The 22311-nt window shown below is 42.6% G+C and overlaps 1 protein-coding gene across 4 annotated transcripts in view; it reads right to left on the reverse strand.

Moving 5' to 3' along the window:
• CAPN6 (calpain 6) overlaps positions 1-22311 on the reverse strand; it is an 87671-nt gene that overhangs the window by 16537 nt on the left and 48823 nt on the right. For 3 of the 4 annotated variants that reach the window (XM_075008159.1, XM_075008160.1, XM_075008161.1), the window contains exons 3-9: positions 17598-17729; positions 16750-16958; positions 15782-15974; positions 12024-12217; positions 9528-9605; positions 7536-7731; positions 3038-3160 (exon numbers count right to left, since the gene is read on the reverse strand). In XM_075008159.1, coding sequence (XP_074864260.1) covers positions 3038-3160; positions 7536-7731; positions 9528-9605; positions 12024-12217; positions 15782-15974; positions 16750-16958; positions 17598-17729 — 1125 coding nt within the window. The remainder of the gene's footprint in view (positions 1-3037; positions 3161-7535; positions 7732-9527; positions 9606-12023; positions 12218-15781; positions 15975-16749; positions 16959-17597; positions 17730-22311) is intronic. The other variant, XM_075008162.1, reaches the window with a different exon arrangement.

A 22311-nucleotide genomic window follows, 5' to 3' on the forward strand; every position in this document is an offset into this window, starting at 1 on the left:
CAGGAAAATCGAATGTTTGGGTTCCCTAGCTAGCCTGAAGGTACATTTTGGCACTTCCTGGACATCATTACAATGTGGTTTAAAATGAATTTTGTGCGAAAGCAGTTGGCTGACATAACCCTTCACCCTATCGGGACTGAGAGGCACCGCAGGCCTTGGGACAAGGTGTGTGGGAGCCCATTTCCATGTCCAAGAAAAGGCAGGGCTGAGGGAGGAAGGGGCGGGGCCAAAGAAGAAAGGGACTGGGCGAGGTCAGTCCACCCTTAGTGCTGCTCCAACTGTGGCACACTCCAACTCCTCCCGCCCCCTGCAGCCTACAGAGCCGTGCAGAACGGCACTCTGGCAGCAATTCAAAGGGGCTCAGGGTTCTGGCCGCCACTGTTGCTGCAGTAGCAGCAGCAGCCGGGAGCTCTGCATCCCTTTGAATCTCCAGGACCTGGTGTGATTGCCCCTTTTGTAACCTCCCTTGCCCCCAGTCAGTAAGCCTGCTTCACCCACAAACACCACATAGCAAAATGGGCCACATTTTCTAAAGATTAATATGATAAACTATTTATAATGGTCCAGACTAATTTGGAGCTTTTAATCCACGGATCTCAAAGCTTTACAGAGGGATCATTATCACCATCCCACAGATGGTGAACCGTTCCTGGAAATACTGCAAAACCAACCCGATGCATGAAGTGGCTGGCGCAAGCTCCTGTGCCAGCTTCCACATTTAAAATTCCACAGAATACAGAGTTTTCACAGAGAGACCACAGCAGGTATTGCACTGATAAGAATGACACTCAGTGAGGCAAAACACTTCTGCGGTAGAGGCAAAATTAGAAGGTCTGACTGCCCAAAGGGAGAGTGTGAAGGCCCTTCTCCCTGTCCTGCACTATGTATGCAATATATCTGTACAAGTGCACATGAAGGGAGGCTTGTTGATTTTTAAAGGGACACTGCAGAGAGAGCCGCCAGTACATGTGTCCACAGGCAGAGGTGCAGTAACAGAGCAGTAGAGCTCTGAAAGTAGAAACAGAAGCCTTGTTCAGGCCCTCGTTCACACACAAACATCTCAGTTCTTTAAACACTACTGCTCTGTTATGTATGATTATGACATATCTGTTTAGGTTCTCTGGCACCCATCACTAGAACTGTAGTTGTCCCTCAAAATTAACCCCTTAAAATATAAACTGTAACACCAGGAATATGGGCTCGCACTTTGCTTGGCGTTCCCTGTTCTGCTACTTGTAATCTGAATACAGAAAATGTTCAAATGACCTCTGTGCTTGGCTCAGAATTTTTAAGCAATATCTTTTTGAGGGCCTGCAATATTTTCTGCACCCTCATTACAAAATATATATATTTCTCCAGCCATTCTACTGCCAAAGGTAAACTAGATTTTCTGCTGACATAAATTTTTACTTCACAGAAACAAAAAAATGCCTTATAAACTTCAGAATGTAATTGGCCACATTAATTATAGGGCTCATTGAACATTTTCAATACTCAAAATTTTGACACCGCCCTCCCCTTCCCCCCAAAAAGACATTTCTTTCGTGAAAATGTTACGCTGTATTCAGATTGTTATCCTACAATTAGGTTTACTGAATAAATAGGAATACTACATAGACAGTTGATGTCATGTTCCATAAGCATGTATTAATTATACTTCTCCATGTATTTAGATATGTGAAATTATCAAATTTATAATAATTAAATGTATAGCCCAAGTAAAGTCTGCTCTACAGCCTTAGTTAAAAGGCAGATGGCTCTTAGCTTATATAATAAAGGCTTGTTGCTTGAGACCCTAAGGTCCCAGGTTCAATCCTACCTCTATGTGACTTGGGTCTGGCAACTTTACAAATGTAAATATCAACTTGTTCTTTATGACACAAATAGCTTGTGTACTGTTGTTAAGGACTGACTGATGATTATACAGTGTGGGGCTCAATGGCATTGTGCCTACAGCTTTGGAATGGCAGCAATAGAAATACTAATACAATAGTTGTAGGTATCATCAGTGGACTCTTTCTAATGATTGAAAAATCTTATCTGGGGACTCTGTTCATGCTGTTGGACCCTGTTTATTGGTACAATGAAAAACAAGGGGAAAATTAGAAACCTAACCACCCTCCAAAACCTTAGCCTTTCAAAAACTGAAAATTTTAGGTAATTTTTTTGCAACAATTTTTTTTAAAAAAAATGGTTCATTTCAAAACCTGAGGAATGAAAAAACTTAAACATTTTCTACAATCCTCCCCACCCCACTCAACTGACTCTTGTGTTGTGATGAGTGGTTCATTATAAGTGCAACATTAGAGGCTGTCACGAGGTGGGCGGAGTGGACACAATTGTTTTCCATGTGTCTTGCCATATCCTACTAATCGTTCAGCTCAAGAAGCACAGGCTTGAGCTTTGAAACTGAAGCTCCCAGCAACAGCCATGGGGTGCATCTACACTGGCATTCCTCTTTTGAAAGAGGTATGCAAATGAGGTAAATAAAAATGCAAATATGATGTGGATTTGCATATCCAGCATCTCATTTGCATATTCTAATTTCAAAAGAGCTTCTTTCAAAAGAAGAAAGCCAGTGTAGATGCTGCTCTTTCGAAAGTAAACCCATCTTCAAAAGAATCCTTCTTCCTTTTATTTAATGGGAAGAAGGATTCTTTCCAAGATGGGGTTTACTTTCAAAAGAGCAGCATCTACACTGGCTTTATTTTTTCGAAAGAAACTCTTTTGAAATTAGAATATGCAAATGAGATGCCAAATACGCAAATTCACACCAAATTTGCATTTTCAATTTACCTCATTTGCATGCCTCTTTCAAAAGAGGAATGCAAGTGTAGACTCACCCATGGTGTTCGAATGTATATGAAGTAACTGCAAGAATCATGTTGACAGAAGATCTTGGGTCACTGAGACCCCATTCTGGGTGAACAATGCATCTACCTGCCAAACACCGATTGCTGAGATGAAGCTGCAGTCAGATTCAGGCTTCCTGGCATGCATTCAGTTCTGAACCCACATTGTTCCAACAGTTGCCTACCTTGAAGATTTCAAAGCCAATAGGGAAGTTGTCACCCTTCCCGTCTTTCTTGTAAATGCGTTGATCCTGTTGCTGCAGTGAAATCAGCACTTTGTCCTCAGCCTTTTTGATATCAAAGACATACTATCAAGGGGGAGAAACAGGACAGACAGAGAGAGAACCAGCTGGTAAGGACAATATCTCTGGGATACTGTACTCAAGGGTTTAATGTACCTGGAAATGGTTTTGTTCCTGGAATGATCGTTCTGCATCAATGATCAATTCCTGACAAGTAGTAGCTGGAAATTAATTACTGTTGGAGAGACTTTGAAACTAACAGTGTCAGCGGCTGAGTCTAGATTCAGTCTGGCTGCTGGCAGCATGATGCAAAGGAGAGTTCACAAAATTGCAAATGGCTGCCATTTGCATATTCACTTGGCTTATTTGCACATTTGTGGCAGAAAACAAGCAATGTAGACACGGCTCTGCAGGAAGAATCCCCTCTGTCACCAGCTCCTTATCCATGAGTTTTTTCATGAACCCTCATTTGCATCATGCTGCTGGCAGCTGGAATGAATCTAAACGTAGCCAGAGATACTGAAGCAAGCATGCTATTCACTGCATGCTAAAAGCACATACTTCCAAGTACAGGTTGAACCTCTCTGATCCAGCACTCCCTCATCTGGCAACATCTGAAATTCATAATGACTTCAGTTAGTTGGACAACCACTTATCACGGATGTGACCAAGATTCTTGTAGTCCCATAAAGTTTGTTTATAGCCACCAGCCCTGGTTCTCCATGTTCTGTGCTGTTATTTAGCTGTAATTTACCCCTAAATGTTTTCTAGGAGTCCAGTAAGCAGGGGAAGTGTTGGTAATACTACTAGACAATACTGACCTCCTGTGATCTAGCTAATTCAGGACCTGGTTGATGCCAAATGAGAGAGGGTGCTGGACTAGAGAGGTTCAAGCTGTAGCTGTTCAAGTAGTATGACAGGAGATGTGCTTTGAAAACAATAGTCAAAAATCTTTAAAAAAATATAAAGAGGAAAAGAGATAAAGTTAAACAACAAACTCTAGACTGTTTGCTTTTTTTCTACATATCCAAGTAGGAACTGTTTAGATATTTGCCTAACGGGTGACATGAAAATGACAAATGCATTGTATTTGAGGATGTTTAAAGAAACAACAAAAAGGGTTCTTTGTTTGACACCCACAGCTCCCCAGTTACTTCAGAAATGTCTGTTTTAGTATTTCCTGGTTTACTGGAAATATGTGGAAGACTCACAAAATTGATGGAGAGGGCGGTTTGCATCTTTAACTGAGAGATAATTTATCCAAATAGTTTTTAAAAAAGGAATTTTAACTGAATATATTTCAATGAGACTAAACAAAAATCAAAATATTTGTACAGCCTGTATAAATTGTACTTCCCCTTCACAATGACTCATGCTACAATTGCTTTTTTAATTATGGCATCACTATCCCACTAGCTCATCAGGGATTCAGAGTCTTTTAGCAAAAAGAGGGTAAACAAGACCGACATTTCTAATGGATAAAAGAAGGCCTGAAGAGACTTTTTACCTCATAAAGAAGCAAATGAGGTCGAACACCAAATTCTTTCCCCCTTCAAAGACACCTTTAAATTCCCTATTCATTTCTCATTCTCACTTCTAATGGGCAAATCTAAGTTGTAGGAAACTGAAAAGGGAAAGAAATAAATGGTGCTATTTAGGTTAAAATGAAGATCAGCTAGGATGATGTGAGGGGAGTGACGCATTGCCCCAATCACGAGTCTAGTGAAAAACAGGATAACATTGCAAATCTGCCCAGCTGCACAGCACACTGATCTCGTTTTTAAAGGGCACATTGGAACATTTATGACCAGTATTGTGGGCAATGTAATCTGTAGCATGTTTAGTTTTCTTCCAGCCTGGGCTGCTATAAAACCTTCCCTCCCTAGTTCTCCTCTGGGGTAGACACTGGGATTACCTGTGCTGTTATTATTATCTAATCTACCACTGCTGAAGTTGTGAGATTCCTTTTAGTAATTCTGCCCTTTAAAATGAGGGATTTTCCTTTCTTTGCCCTCATGTTTGTGGCATTTAAATGTTGAGAAAATACCAATCCCTTGCAGAGGAAGTACAAGGAACGCTGTTCTGGAGAAAATTAACTCCCTTCCAGGCTCTCCTATTATTATTTCTTTCTGATTTAACTGTTGCTACTTAAGACTCAGGAGGCTTAAGGAGCCCTGCCTGGGGAGTGATAAATACAGGTCAAATCTCTCTAATCCAGTGCTCTCTGGTCTAGCAGCATCCATGGTAGAGCATGATTTTCGTTAGCCAGGTGTCCACTTACCATGGGTGTGTCCAAGTTTCCCATGGTCCCATAAAGTGTGTTTGCATCAACCAGTCCTGGCTCTCAGCATTCTATGTTGTTATTTAGTTCTCACTTATTTCTAGATGTCTTCTAAGGGCCCAGTAAGCGGTGGAAGTGTTAATAATGCTGTTAAACAATACTGACCTGTGGTTTGGCAAATTGTTTGGTTCAGCACCAGTTGGGTTCAGAGGGTGCCACACTAGAGAAGTTCAGCCTGTAACTGTGAGAACCACTGTTCTGGTTCCAATTTTGTTCTGGCAGCCAATAAAGTGACCAACAGGAGAAATTAGTCCTGGACCTCCATTGATACTTGATTATCAAAATGTTTAAATTCTCTTATTTTACAAAGGAAACAGAGGTCTTATAATCCCTCTGTGAAAATATTTGCTTCAATGGAGGCCTTCAAGGGAATTAGACTTTAGACCTAATCTAAATCTAATCTAATTTAGATCTCCAGATTCTTGTAGTATGTATCACAGAAATAACATCATTTAATTTGTTTCTAAGGGTATGTCTATACTTAACAGAAAATCAACCCGGTGCGCATCGATCTTCCACATTTTGATGTAGCGCGCCTAGTGTGGATGCACTTAATCAAACCATCAGGGCTTGACAGTCTACCCTCGTACTCCTCATTCTCAAAGAAGTAAGGGAGGTCAACAGGAGAGTTTGTCCCACCAACCTCCTGTAAGGAGAGCATGCTAAATCGATTTTAGACATATCAACTCCAGCTACACAATTGTCATAGCTGGAACTGTGTGTCTAGGATCAACTTTCAGGTCTAGTATAGACCTGCCCCAAATAAACAAAGATTTCACAGGAATGCTATTACCAATCTTGAAATTTATGAGTTTAGAGACAGGACTTAATGAAAGGAGCTCTGGTCACCGCATCTAACCTATAACATTCTTCTTACATCAGGAACTCTTCTTTTTACTGGCTGAACGCTTCAAAAGAAGATCAACACAAATATTGAGAAAATGTGTAAGATCATAAAGAGGAATTGCCACCTTGTGAATTGAATAAATTCCCACAAGTGCTGATCCTTTTCAAGAGAGACATTTGCAGAAGAGATAGAGGAAAGAGGCCATTGTTCCTTGCTAGCCACCTAAAGGCAAGAACAAGCGGGGAGTTACAGATGATTCCTATTCTGAGCAGTGAAGATTGTAGCTCTTTGGTGCCCTGCTAAGAAAATAGAAGGAATGCTGACAGAAACCACCCATCTAAATGCAGACAAGGAGGCACGAAAACAGTCTCTGCAATTGAAGGGGGTACTCCAAAAAATAAAAAAAATAAAAAATAAATTAAAAAAAAAAGGATAGGTCAATTTTCAAAGCAAAGCATGGAGCATTGACTGGCCAGCTCCCGATAACAATATGGGAGTTTCACATTTAATTCCTTATGTGCTCGGCTGGCAACGTATGACAAGGAGAAGAGCAAGGAACTGTCTAACTTCAACAGTTTGTGAGCAATCAGCTAGGAAAAGAAAAAAGACACTAGTGAGCAGTGATGTGAGAGTCCACTCTGGGGAAATTTCCAATTCATTTGTATATTATGGAATCTTATATGTCCTTATGGAACCTAAGAAATATCTCTTCCTCATACTCAGCCAAATTCTCTGCAGGGTTAATACTAGTCATAAAATGGATGTTTTAATTTTTGGACCTATGGTCCTGTGAGCGTTTGGGAGAATGGAAATGGATTCAGGGCAATGGGTCACTTACCTCTTCTCCTCATTATAATAGAGGGACTCCTCTTTCCCCTTGGACTGTGTGGGCCAGGCTCAATAGATCTAAAAAATTGTCTTAGATAAATACCTTTGTACTCTGCAAAATACTACAGAAGCTGAAACACAGATTGATCTTCATACAGTGACAATCTCTGACAATGCTTAAACCTAGGTGGGATGTTTGCCTAAAAGTTCGGCTCTAGGGTGAGTGAAGCCCCCAGCCTGCGTTATACAGGAGGTCAGACTAAGTGATCACAGCCACTTTTGGTCTTGAAATCTAGGAAACAATATGCTCCCAGCTACAGATGTTCTTTAGACAGAACTGTGCAGATTTCCTGTTCAAGAGACATCACTGACACCCATGTATTGTCTTCTCAATGCAGTGAGATGCAATGTAAATTAATTCCTACCTGGGGATTCTGTAAGAAAGTATCTCTGTAATCAAAACATCCTCCAGAACGGTTTTTCAGTGGTTCTGAATGCTTGGTCCAGAGCCCACGCACCATTTTCTTCTCCCAGGTTTTATGGATGCTGAAGTACGAGGTGTTTACAATACGACAGACGTCAACGTCAGTGAAGTTCTTGCACCAGTCATCAAATGCCATCCTAAGCCAGGGACACGAGTGAGAAATGATTTGTAAAAACTCCTCAGCTCTGCATAGAAATGACGATCTTGCCAGTCTGTGGCAAGGCATTGTATGGTCCCTTCTTAAAGCTTAAGCGGAGGCATCGCTCATCTTTGAACTTAAACCAGGAAGCTAACCGATCCATTAGAAATCTTTGCTGGAGGAAGCTGTGCAATTGGTTAATGCATTTCCTGTTTGTTTAATTATGGAATCTGGTTATAACTACTGGGCTGGAACTGGCTCTCTATGTCTGGATCTGGCACAAGGTGAATGCCATCTGTATATCTGCGGGAAAGGTTTCATCTACAACACAGAAGCAACCATTTCAGATGACCTTGTTACAGCCAGTTGGTCTCCATACATGGTTCCAATGTGCCTCCTTCCTGAAGTGTACTCAGGATTAGGTAAAGTCTAATACAGTCCTTAAACTGTGCTAGGACATGTGACACAGTTAAAAACCCATTTAAATCTCATCTATAAAAGAGTATTTTAACCAGGGAACATTGCTGTGGCCATGTCGCCTGACATACTTGCCCACGGGCCTGAAGATTAATATCCAGTAGGGTATTAATATCCACACTGCTTTTTTTTTTCCTAGAAAAAAAAAGGTGCCAGAACTCAAGTCTGATGGTGCCTCATAGGGTTTAGGGTGTCCTGTTTCAATGCCCCAGTCCCTGCATTGCTGTGGGACTGGTGGAGACCCCAGTCTCAGTTCCTGTACTGCTGTGGGACCGGTGGTGAAACATTTCTGGTTTTCTAATGGAAAAAAGGTACTAAAACTCTGTTGTGGTGTGTTCCATCAGAAAAAAGCCCTGATATCTAGTATGGTCTTTCTATCATCCCACAAGGCCTTCACCTCTGAGCTAGCAAGAGTAACACAGCTGTTCACAATGATCTGCTATATTACCCACCATGTCCCCAGTGCTTGGTCATGCTAAAGTCAGTCTAGTATTCATGGATTGGGGTCTCCTCTGACATAGAAGAGACCTAAAACTAAACTCTGCATTTAACTCCTTGTTCCCAGTTCTATAAAGCTAATAGGATGCAGTGACACACTGAGCCTTGGGACAGGAGAACCTCAACACCCTGTCAATGCTATGTCAGTGCAAGACCCTCCCAGATGACTCATTAGGGTTCCAGAGATTCTCTTTGGAATTCAGCTCCGCATCCCCGGAAAACAGTAACTAAGATCAACATTAGCTAGTTACACCTGTATTTATAGGTACCTCACTACTACAGTGATGTGTGCTTTGGAAAGCCATTAAGTGGATACTGGACAAGACAGATGCAGTTTCAGATGAAGTTAGGGAGAGTGCCTGATAGTTGATAGTTTGCCATGCACAAACGTAGGAAGAAGGAAGTTTTCTTTTATGCTGAAGTATCATGGCTTTGAGGTACAGGAAATGTAAGTACACATTCAGGGTTCGGTATTTTGTTCTTCTGCTACTTTCGCATGTTTTCCATCCCTACCGCCTGAGAATCTGAAGAAACACCACTAGCTAATATATAATGTCAGTAGCTGAAGAAAAGTTACATGTTTCATGCATTCAGAGAACTTATTCTTGAGGGAGGTGCAACTCCAAACTGTTGAACTCAATCAGCTCAAGTAGCGGTTCTCCAAACAATACATATCAGAGGCGTTAGTCTGTGTCCGCAAAAACGAGAAGTCCTGTGGCACCTTACAGACTAACAGATTTTTTGGAGCATAAGCTTTCATGGGCAAAGATCCACTTCATCAGATGGATATAGACAAACCACGCAGACATTTTTACTCACCAGAACTCTCCGTCATTTTGAACAGTGAGTCCTAAGCTCTTACGCTCTGAGTCGGTCACTTTCTTCCATTCTTCAGACCTGGAAATAAAAATTGGTTCAATACGTGAAATTAAATCTTCTCAGTTGAAAAAAAAAAGTCCTTTCCTTGTCCCCTCACATTAAAATACTGTCTGTGCATTGAAAACTTTGCTCGTATAGAGGAATGCTTTGTTACCTCATACAGAGATATTTTTTTCAATCATCACTGAAACGTTTGAAGACTTTAAAAGGCTAAGCACCGTCAAAGCAGCACTTGATTTACTTCTTTTGACAGCCTCTCCCTGAGCATAGCTGATTCACTGGCTTGGAAGTTCAGAGTTGGATGAAATTTCCACTTGAGAATGACATTATTCCACCAGGCCCCTCAGCAGTACGTGAGCCTCTCTGGATACAAAGCCGGAATTTCTTCATGGGCTGTTCATCCTGCTCCTCTCTTGGAGGAGCACGATAATCTAAGAGCTAACTACTTGAACATTCAGTTTGTGGCAAGCCTGGGTGTGAACCAAACCCACATTAGCCTGCCTGTTCAGGGGCCAGTCTCCTGACGTCCATTAGCACTTGGATCTAGCCCTGTTTCAAAGACAAAAGTGCTCTAGCTCACTGTTCACATCCAAACCTCTCCAAACCTAGACTAAATCACGGTGGGTTGGCAAATGGTTAATGGGCATCAGCAGGATGCAATCAAACAGCTAAACTGCTGGAGCACACTTGGTGAAGACACTCTCAACTGACAGCACTGAACTCTCTTGTCCACTCAATAACTCCACCTCTGTGAGAGGTAGAAGCTACGTTGACAGGAGACGCTCTCCCACTGACTTAGCAATGTCTACCTGGTGGGTAAAGGTTGATGTGACTGTGTCACTGAGGAGTGTGTACTACTTTTAAAGAAGTAGTAATGCTGAAGAAGACATGTAGCGTGGTCCAAGCCTGAGTCATTGAATCTCCTTGGAAGAAACAAGGAAGGGAGTATCTGAGCTCTTCCTATCATCCCAGGAGGCCTTCAACCCTGAGCAAGCAAGAGTAACACAGCTGTTTGTTATGATTTGTTATATTACCCAGTGTGTCTCCGCTGTTCTGTCATGCTAAAGTCAGGTCAGTGGGTGTTGCAGGCTGTCAGCTCCTTTCTGACACCACTCAGCTCGGCATGGGATTAAGTCCCAAAATGGTGAGATGGAGGGAAGGGAGTTAGCTGCTTAGGACACTCGTTTTACCACGTGGGATGCTCTTGCTTTTTCACTGCCTTGGGCCACAAACAATGGGTCGGCACCAGAGATCTTGCAGATGCCAAACTCTACCTAAGGGGAGTTTTACCTGAAGAAGGACCGAGAGAGCACTTCAAAGTCTGGCCCTGTGTCCCTAATATAAAACAAGACAACTTGTTCCGTTTTGGTTCAGGGCAGCTCTGCACTTTGTTTAAGCTAGGCAAGAGTGCCCACTGAGAGTAAGAGCCTCTGCGTCAGATAAAAGAGTAACGACAGGGAAGTTGATACACTCTCAGCAAGGGCCAACATGCACTTAAGTCTTGAACGCATTGATTAAATGCCCTAGAAATGGCCAACCTACTTTTAATGCATTATTGTTTTCTTTTGATGTTTAATGCCTCACGTCATGGAACACAACCAACAGAACAAGTCACTCTGCTCCTCCTGAACAAGCTGGAGGAGGTCTCTGCAGAACCCATGACCCATGTGACGATCCATTACAACATCAAGTGGGTTTTACCCATAAAAGCTCATGACCTAATCAGTTTGTCATTCGCTCAGGTGTTAGAGGGCTGCTTATTATTTGTGAAGCTACAGACTAACACAGCTACCCCCCGAGACTAACACCATTTAAGAAATTATACAATTCACACTTTCACAGCAAATTTCATTAGGGCTTCCAGATATCCTAAGAGGTAGAATTTTTCAGATGGGAAAGTGAGCCACAGAGAGATTTGGTGGCTTGCCAAGGTCTTGCAAGGGATTTGTGACACTCCTGAGCACGGACATCCTGCCTTGACTCGTCATCCTTAGGCATTAGCCACAGTCTGTGCTGCTTGCCAGAAAAATGCTTTAAGAGGCATGCTACAGTCCAGAACGTTAAGTAACCCATATCTCCCTCATGGCATTTATTCATAGGCTGCTACACTTGGGAAGAGAGGTCAGAACTCTTCCAATGTCAGCAAGGCTCTTGCCTTGTGGAATGATACTGCATTTCACAGAGACGCAAATCTGGGGAGCTGGTGTCTTCCACTGGACCAGCTTCTGCTGGTGGAAGATACAAGCTTCCAACCTACACAGAACCCTTTTTTTCAGCTCGGGGAAGGCTGCTTGAAAGCTCTTTACCTTGTCTGTCCTATCCTGGGCCAAACACTGTAAACAACATTGAGTTTCTTAGCATTTAATCACACATCTAACTTCCAGCAGCCACAAATGACAGCTGAATTATTGTGCCACAGAACCACTAAGTACATACTGGTCACTCCATGGACCGTTCCACTCCTTCCTTCCCCACGGGTTCCTCATTCTGATCATGAAGAGCTTTTCTGACTTAAAAGAGAACAGGAGCTGCTCTCCAAGGCGCACCTTCTGAATTGCTGTCACTGAGTAGGCATGGCCTATGATCAGACCCATCTGTGTCTCCACCTCAATGTCACTGGGGGACGAAGCCTGCAGCATACAAAAAAAAAAAAAAAGAAACAGAAAAAAAATCTCACACCTCAAAGAGCTAATAAAAACAAGAATAAGAATAAGAAGAACAAATTCAAAAAGGGCACTTTGTGTGTACATAAGCCAAAAGGTTTATTTTTTTATGTAAAGCTGTTGGTTGCCTTGTAGAAATATAGTAGCAGACAAATTGTCATAGTGGATTGAAGGCAATATGCCTCTGCCTCACTAACAGGCAGCCTAAGGATCCAGGGGAGTAGAACTCTAGTCTCTGGGGAAGCTGATGGCCTCACATTGCTATCAGGCAGCCATGCAGAGTAAAACCCAGGGCGTCCTGTGGAGATTAGGCACAAACAGCACCTCCATCCCACAAGGGTCAGAGAGACATCATCCTGTGACCATCTGATTGGTCCATGCTCACTATTTAACCCTGCAGGTGGCCCAGCAAACTGTCTGGGGCAAACACACATTGTTTGTTGTGATGCCACACTTCAGTTTGCTTATTGATCTCCAGTCTGTCCCTGATTCCTACCTGGGACTACATCTGATGTCTGAGCCTGGCCTGACTCTGACCCCGACTGTCACTCACCCATTGATCCCAGCTCTGGTCTGTGTGCTCGCTCCTGCTATGTGACAGTCCATGTCTCTCTTGCGTATGCTGGTGCTATCCCACTACTTTCCTCAGAGGACCTTAAATTAGACTGGAACCCTGGAGTGCTGATTGGCCTGACCAGTGACTCCTCTAAGAATGCTGGACATGTGTTTCTCCTGCACTTGGATTTCTACCTGTTTTATGCAGATGGGGCTAATTTAAAGCTATAGAAGCTCATGGAAAAAAAGACTCCCATTTAATAAATGGGTGTTGGTATTCTCCAGGAAGCCAACCCTCCCCTTGGAGCAGTAGGACTCAGTGGTTAGAGTTTGGTTCAGTGTATGTCTCAGTTCCCTGCACTGAACAGCACGACTAGAATTAAATGTCAGGGACTACATCACCCTTTGTGCTGCTGGGAAGAGAGGGACAGACAGCAGCTCTAGTAGCACTGTGTCACTGTGCCAGACATCCTTAGCCATTGCAAATCAGCTGGAAGATCTTAGCAGAAAGGGATTCTCCCCTAATACTTCTGTTTAATTAGCATGGCAGTGTTCCCCTCCTTGGTACATACATGAAAGAAGCAACAGAGCAACTTCTCACCACCTCTAACTATCAAATCAGGCCAGACTGCACAGCTTGAAATTGCAGGACTACTGCCAAGACCATTGTGCATTTCAGCAACAACAGCTCACAAAGAATCAGTTCACACGTTGTGCTGAGAGCTGCTGACATTTCCCAGGGGTTCCTCCTCCCAGTCTAACACTTTCTTCCATCAGTAACTGGTCAGAAACAAGAGCACAAGTTTCCATGACAGCAGAGGAGTTCAGAACTACTCCTGCCTGTTAAACTGCAGAGCCAGAAGAAATCTCCATTAGCAACCACAGTCTTCTTTCCAGCAGGGTGGCACCTGGATTTTCGCTTTATATTAAAGGCTCCTCCCCCTACTCCATTTTTAGATAAGATATGTAAACTACCTGCTGTTTGAACTACCAAAGGAGCATGTTGGGTAACTTCTAAATTGGGATGTAAGTCACTTACGTATTAAATGTTCTGCATTTACCAAGCACTGTGATACACAGAACACACTTATCATAGCAAAGAGGTAATAAGGTAGTGAGGCAGTTTTATACACCACGATAAATCATTAAACATAGGGCCTGCATAACAACATTGAGGAGCATTTGTTTTTTATTTGACTAATTCAAAGGGCAGACATATAACTTCAAGGGAGAATGGAAAGCCCTGGCAAGAACTTAGTTGATTCCAACGACCTCAGCTTTTATTGTCTCCCCAGCTGTTGTTATTAAACAAACAGCAATAGCATGTTAGTGATAATTTTAGTCACCACCCCAGGTATTTCTTTTCATTGCAATCACCTTACAAAACAGGATGCCAGTCTAAGAATCCGGGGGAAATTAGTGAAATTTGTCAGAATTTATTTTGTTTGTCAAAAACAAAACAAAACAAAACACAGCTCCCAAAATATTTGGATTGAGATATGCAGCTGCAGTGCCTCATGGGAGTTGTAGTTTCAGAGCATCATGTTCCCACTCTTCTCTAGAGCCTGGGTTCCCTGACTGGACTACATCTCCTATGCTGCACCATACTCTCCTGTTATGGGGAAGGAAGATAGTGCATTGAAACAGTGGAAGCCTAGTTGAGAGTCAATTCTTTGGGGGCACCTCCCAGTTTTGTTAACTTGCTTTGGCATCATGGGGTATCTTTAGATTACCACCAACATTCTGCTGCAGAAGTGGAGCAGATCTGATTTCTCTGGAATCTGCTCAAAAGTGCCAATGTTTATAAACTCATATTTTCCAGGAACAATTTCCAAATTAAGCAGGTAGTTGGGAAATTGCAGACTACACATACTACACATACTAACCAGGCAATTACCACGTCTTCTATGGGGGGATGTAAATGGTATAATTTCCTGTTTACACAGAGGGAAATGAAGCAGAGAGATTAAGTGACATGACTAAGTCCACTGAGTTTAGCCTGGATTTTTATGGGTCTACAGAATTGAAAGGAGAGGACAGTGCAGCCAGCAGCATCAGAGAACCTCAGTCCTGTCCTTCTGAGACAACAGGCCCTCTCCCGTCTCCAGGGCTCCAGTCCAGATAAAAAGTAAACCCCATTTCTAAATAATTTTAAAATAAATTCAGAGAAAGTCCTAAAATGTGTGGTGACCACTTTGTTTTCCCTTCACTTTTGACATGATCTCCATTTAGGGTGGGACTTTTCAATGGCTTACTTCAGGGGCCTAACCCTGCTTCCACTGAACTCAATGGGATTTCTACCAGCATCTCTGAGGGAGCAGAAGTAGGTTCATGACCAGTCCTTTTTATGAACCCTCCTTTCAACTGGTTTCTCCTTGGGGAGCACTTAGCCCACTGTACAGCACCTAGCCCACTTCGGGCGGTATGTAAATATATATAGGACATCTTAACCTGCAACTATTAACTGTGTTTTTATTTAAAAACAAGCTTTAGTTCGAAACATGAAGCCAATGTTCTTGCTGTGAAAGGCCAGGTGAGCTCACCTTCACCACCAGCAAGAAGACCTGGCTGCTTGGTGCTTGGAAAAGTGATTTCATAAACAAGTTTCAGAGAGAAGCTAAAAGTCTTACAGGCACATAGTGCCAGGAGCCTCATTTGGAAGTCAGGATTCTCTAAATGTATTCATTTCTGCTCAAGTTACAAACTGGGTATCTCTCTCCAATCAGAAAGGAGAGACCTTCAGATCCATGGTACGGTCAACACTGGGGCACATGACTGTGGTTTTCTGAATTATAGTTGGTGGTTTAGGGAATTGTTTTTGGCTGACAGCACTGCGAAGTCATTAGCCTTCTACAAACAGCCTTCTCAAAATACAAATTGAGGTTATGTTGAATATACTTATGCTAATATAATTTTTCCAGGCAAGAAAAACTCATCAGAATAAATCATTGCATATCAAAAAGACTGCACACATACCGTGATGGAACAGCTGATTAACCCGCCTCTTTTATGTACTTTCAGCAAGTCTTCAAAAAGCTTCAGCTGCTCAGATATATTCTCACTATATTTGCCCTTTACCAAGTCGATGGATTCTGCCACTGCTCCAGTGAAATCGATAATTGCCTCTGCAGCAGTACCTCCATCCAGGGCTTCATAAGACCCAGCCAGCCTAGAGGTAAGACAGAAGAAACTGACTCACCTTATAGCTGTTACAGCCATGCCAATGGGATTATTTATGTGTAATATAGGACACCAAACAGAAAAAGGATCACAAAAGATATGGGGAGAAAGATCAGTTACACAGCTATGTAATATACTCTAGAGTGTCCCTAAGATTTCTGCTCTCTGAATGGCTGGGATTAGATGGGATGTAGAGGAATCATGCATTTTGAAAAAACCCGGAGGAGGGACCACTCCCTTAAAAGCACCTCCTGGTCAAAAATTTTTTTTTTCAGTATGAAAAGCTGTTTTGATTTATTTGCCCCAAAACTGCATCAATGTCAACAAAAAAGTAGAATTTTTTTAAGTGTTGCCACATCCAGTTTTGATACTTTCAGAACAAAAAGTTTTGAGTCTTTTTTCCCAAGCAACTTTTCATTTTGAGATTTTTTTTAATCAAAACACTTTCAATAAATTAAAATGAATTTTCAGACTTTTGTTTTGAAAACATATTAAAACATTGGCTTTCTGTCCAGAATTGAGATTTTTTTTTTGTTTTGAAATGTTTCATGGTAATGAAAAGTCTGTTTTGACAAGTTCTGCTCCTATTAGTGGATTAACGCAGGGTCTTGGGGGCAGTCTCTGCTACATATTCTCCAAGAGGACAAACTGGGAAAGAACATTGGGAAATATGATAGGAATGAGAGAGGCATAGTATCTGAAATGACAGGGTGGATTTTTATGTGTAACTGAAATCACTGAAAGGAGATTAAGCTAATTCATACTTGGCATAAGCCTTCTCCAGTAGTGCACTCCAGAATTCATTCTCCACATTGGAATGGCAGTAGATCAGCTCTCCGTTAATTGTTGGCAATCGATCATCTATGACCACATCGTTCCACTCCCCAAAACACCAGAACTGGAAGTGAAAAATTCCACCATATTTCTGGGGTCTCTCTGAATCCCATTCTTGCTCCTTATAGCTCGGAATCACCTGGGAAGTGAAGAGAAGCACAGATGATCAAACACAATGAAATGAGAGCTGATCAGGGTGTAGTTCCTGGGCAGGTACCACAAAGAATACTGCTTTGGCAGTCCCATCAGCCTCTGAAGATCCTGAGGTGAAATCAGTGGAGTTGCACCCACCTGCACCAGTAGTGAGTTGGGTCCCAAAGTACATAATGTCCCCATTAGTGCAATACATGGGACCAATGAAAACCTGAAGCATTACAGGACAGGTGCCTCCTGGCTCTGCTACCTCCTCTGACTGATGCCAGTGAGGGTCTGGGGGGACTCAGCTCAGCAGACAGTTGCTTTCTTGTCCTCCGGGGAAGACACAGGTTAACAAACCCTGGAAGCAGCAACTTGTGAGAGGGCAGGCATATAAAAATAGGCAGCTCATGAAAATATGGACCTGAAATGTCAGCTACTCCCAGAAGTATATTCTTCCTGAAGAGAAGGGAAGGGAGGTACTGCTTTACTGGATATGCTAAATTATCACTGACAGGAAGGAAAATGAGGAGGTGTGTATTGAGAGCTGCCCTACCACTCTGCAGGACACCTGGGTTCAGAGCACTCAGGTCTCTGGAGGCAAGCGTTATGTCAAGCACCCCAAGCACACTGGGTCACATACCTTTTGCCACAGATTCGCCCGAAGAGCCAAGCAGGAGCAAGCCGCCACGAACCAGCAGTTCCCCAGCTTCCCTTGATGCAAGTCATGGGCGCTGATTCCATTGACAAACAGGCGTGGGTCATCACAGATCTCCTTACAGAACAAAGGGGAGGTTACTGGTGTGCTTGGCAACGAGCGTGTTAGCCTAGTGGGCAGTTAGAAATAGAACTGACTGGACTTAAGAACATGTCTGCCTAGGGTACATCCATATTTACCGGAAGATCAATGGGCTGGGGCATCATTCTTCCAGGGTTCGATTTAGCATGCCTAGTGGGGCTGTGCTAAATCAAATTGTCATGGTGCTGCCATCAACCCCAGTACTGCTGGCAGGCAGGAGGAATAAGGGAAGTCAAGGGGAGAGTTTCTCCTGTTGACCTCCTGCTGTGGGGACAGTGGCAAAAATAGATTTTAGGCATCTCGACTCTAACTACACAATTCTTGTAGCTGGAATTGTGTACCTTAAAGCAGTTTCATCTCCTAGCGTAGATCTGGCCCCAAGGATATTCAGCAGAGTTAAGGTGAAAGGAATGTTGGGTTTGCTTTTTTTCCCCCAATACTATTTTACTCATTTAATGCCATGTCTTGGGGAACTGTTGAGAATTGGGAGACACGGGTAACAGATCTTTTATAAAGTGCTCTATTCTTCTGTCAGTAGTTCTCACAAGTAGACTTCATGTATTAAAAATTTTACAAGAAGTTTTGAATAATGTAAGTCACCAGCAAAAATACATGGAAAGCTTGGTATGGCTCATGTCAGCTATGCACAGATTACTTATCTGCACAATTCACTGATTCCTTGTGCCTGGCTGGAATATACAGGAACTTTAGCACAGGAACTCAGGAAAGATCTTCAGCTTCTTGCTATGATTCAGACAGTCTGAATATTTGGACCTTTTTTTCTTTGGAAATGGCAGTAAACACTCCAAACTAAATGAGAATAACTCTCTTGACTGTCTCTTTTGCTGGACTGAAGTAATACTGGCAGTAATATTTTCTAGTTTGTTTTTCCTGTTGAAAGGTGGTCTTAGAAGCATAATTAATTTGGGTGGATTTGTTCTCAGGGACAAAGCTGTCCAAGCATTTTTGTTGCTGTCTCTTTAGGAAGCCAAAGAAAATGTACTTTTGAAAGAAACTAAGCACACCCATATTTGACATGTCCCAAAAGGAAATTTATCTCATTTTTATACCTTGCCAAAAATAGCCATATTAAACAACGAGCAGGAGATTGTTAGATAGCTTTTGTCAAAAGCCTACTATAGACCTTGTGTAGCATCCCCGAGTAGCTTGTGTTGAAATGCCAACCATGTGGATATGATTAGGGGAAACTGACCATGATGACCCAAAATAAACACTGGACAGAAGAGCTAGTCGGCTCTGCTTCCTTGTTTTTTCTTGCCTTTTTTAAAGATCCTGCCTGACACACTTTTACCTACTAAATATTTTACCTACTAAATATATATTTAGCACATTTGGAATACTTGAAGGTAATAACACAAATGCTGAGATGTATATTTTTCTTCTTATTAATTATAAACATTGAAATAGTACCAACTCTCATGGGATCTCAGTTTAGATGAGGCAACCAAATAACTCCTGCATGTAAACATACTGTTTCCTTTTTTCCTCCATTGTTTTCACAGTATAGCACAAGGATTTGATAGCATAGGAAACTATTGCTCCGTCTAGTCCAGAGCTCCTTGAAGAGGGTCAGATCTGTCTATATTGCAACTATCATGATCCTCAGGGTTCTGATCATGCTGTTCTTAGGGATCCCAGGGGCCTTTCCTGAGCCTATACCTGTAATTTAGGTGCAAATCCACTGAAATCAGTGTAAATACAAGGGTCTAAAGCTGGTGCAGGTGAAATAAGAAACTGGACCCCAAATATTTGCAGTAAAACCCTTCTCAATATATGCTCTGTCCCTTTACTAGTGTGCTGAGTCACTTGTAAACCTCATTGCCGTAAGTAATACAGGAAGAAAACATCTGGATATTACGCCTATATGTGTAGAGAATTCTGCCTTAGAAAACTCAGTTCACCCAGTAGTTCTTCATCACACACACATCTGCATTATGTGTAGAATTATAATTGCCAATGGTAAGGAGTCTGCGTGCAGTCTGGAAAGGAGGCAAGAGGTTACAGCTAATTGAGACACTCAGTGAAAATGATGATGAAGCCCTGTTTTCACAGGAGATTTTTATTAAGGTAATTGGATTCTGCTTGTGCCATTTCCTATTCTGATAGCTCTGAGTGATATATCTGTAATTTAATGTTCCTCGCACAATGGTACTGTGAGAAAGAAAGTGACGCACTGAGCCTCTTTGTCCTCCTTTAATTGGCAGTGCAGCCTGTTCTGAAAGCTGGCAAGCTGTGAAGCAGTGGGGACAGTCAGTGAATTGACTGGTGAGCAACTCAGCAGAATACTGAGCAGGTCAAGAGGGTAGAACGCATTACTGCCCATGACACAACATGCACTACAATTTTATATATGTAAAACCTATATTTTAGCTTTCGTCTGCTTGAGATCAAAATGGTTGGCTGGGACTTTATATGCTAGTGGAAAAGGGTTTGATGTGTTCCTGGCAAGAGTCAGAGATTTACTAGAGATTTCATTCTGAGTCATCAAGTGATTTGTACACCTCTGTGCAATGGAATCCTTCATAGGAGATGAAGGGCCAGGCCCGCCGACGAGCGGGTGGGACAGCAAAGGGGGCAACTGCCCTGAGGCATGGTGTTTCCAAAGGGCCTGGATCTCCCAGCCACCGCTACTCTATCAGAGTGGAAGCTGAAGGCCCTGGCCCTTTAAATTGCCATTGGACCATGGGGTGACACACTTTGGGTGGCTCATAGGATTAACTGGCAGGGGGATACGGCGTGACACAGTCCGGGTGGCACAGAGGGCTGGCTGCCCCCAGCCCTGCCCCTTCTGCCTGAGGCTCCACTCCTTCCAGGAGCACAGAGCTGCCCTCCAACTTTCCCAACATGTCTGTCAGCTCCCCTGTGAAGGGCTGATATTACCTGTGACTAAAGTCACAAGAGAGAGTTAGAGACTATTGGGAGACTAATTCCAGTCTAGAGGGTTGTCTGCAAAATGTGTAATTAACTGTGAACGATCAGACAGAGGAGACAATCCATTGCCCTCATGCAGTGGTCCTTGTTACTGGAAATAACTGTCTTTAGACGAGCTAGCTTTAGTGTCTCCTTTTACCAGTAAAATTGTGTCATGGTCTAAACATTACCAACAGCCATAGAACGGCATTATGACTTGGGCTTTTGCTGGGGAGAAGCAGCCTAGTTAGGCTTGTAAGGATTAGATGTTTATTGGTGAATGTTGGTAAACATCGACTTCAACATACATCTTGCAGCAGAGCTTCAGCTTTGCCTTGGGGGTCCTTCACTTTTTGGTGGTTAGAGCTAACCTGACAGGCTCACTATGACCCTCAGCACAGCCACTCTCCCTTTCCAGAGACAAGGGTCACTGCCTACCAACCCACCTTCATCACACGTCAGTCAATGAGTTTGCTGGAAGAACCCTCCATCGTCTCAGGATTCCCTTGTCTCGGTAGTGGTATGGGGAGAAACCTGCGCATGCCCTCTACTCTGGGTTCCAGCTCAAGGACCCTACTGCTGGTGACAACATATAGTTCTCCACCACTACCAGAGCTATAGCCCTTCATGGGGCCACTTTCCTGCCTTCTTCCTGGTACCTGACCATGCTCCTCCTTCCAGCTCTTCCACAGCACACCACCCTACTCCTACGCCCTAACACCTCACCCTTGCTGAAGGGGAGCCTGTTAAACTATTTCCAGCAGGTTCTTAATGGCCTGCAGGCATTTTGATTAACCTGTCCCTCAGCTGCTTCTAACAAGTTCTTAAATGGCTCCAGGTGTCTTAAGGTGTCTACCTGACGTGAATGATTCTAATACATTTCTGTTTGCTCTGGAGCACCCCCTGCCCTGGTCACTTGGGTTAAATCTACATGGCCAAGTTATCTCGGAAAAAACAGCCGTTATTTTGAAATAACGTTGGCATTGTCTAAATGATGCACACGCTGTTTTGAAATATTTCTGAAATAACAGGTGCATTATTTTGACTGTAGTAAGCCTCATTCCCTGAGGAAGAGCGCCTATTTCGAAACAGGCCATAATGGGCTCCAATGGCACTATTTCGAAATAGCACTCTGGACCAGGAAATGCTATTTCAAAATGGCTAAGTGCTATTTCAAAATGTATTTTGTGTTTGATTGTGTTATTTTGAAATACCTTATTTTATGATAAGGCTGTCATGTAGTTGTAGCTTCAGGGATCAGAAAACCTCATCCTGTGACCAGTATATTTACCTTCTACCAGATTACTGCAGCCAACTAGTCTGGGTATGTCACAATATGTTGGCAGAAAAATATTTCCATCAGAAGGCAATATTTACAGCTAAACAAGGAAAGAAAAATTCTACTTGAAAACTTATTAGAGTTTCATTTAAGGGTATTTATTCTATCTGCTTTAACGTGACAGTAACAGTTCGTATTTTCACGGTTACGAAGTGCCAACTCTTTGAATTGTATCATCTCCTGTCATTAAAAAATTACTATCTAACTCGCCATATCCCACAGCTGCAAACATTTAAAACAGACAAAAAGGCTTGAGAAAAGACAATGATATTATCCACAAAATGGTCA

This window comes from Carettochelys insculpta, chromosome 13 (assembly GCF_033958435.1).
Source record: "Carettochelys insculpta isolate YL-2023 chromosome 13, ASM3395843v1, whole genome shotgun sequence".
In the NCBI taxonomy this organism is placed as follows: Eukaryota; Metazoa; Chordata; order Testudines; family Carettochelyidae; genus Carettochelys; species Carettochelys insculpta.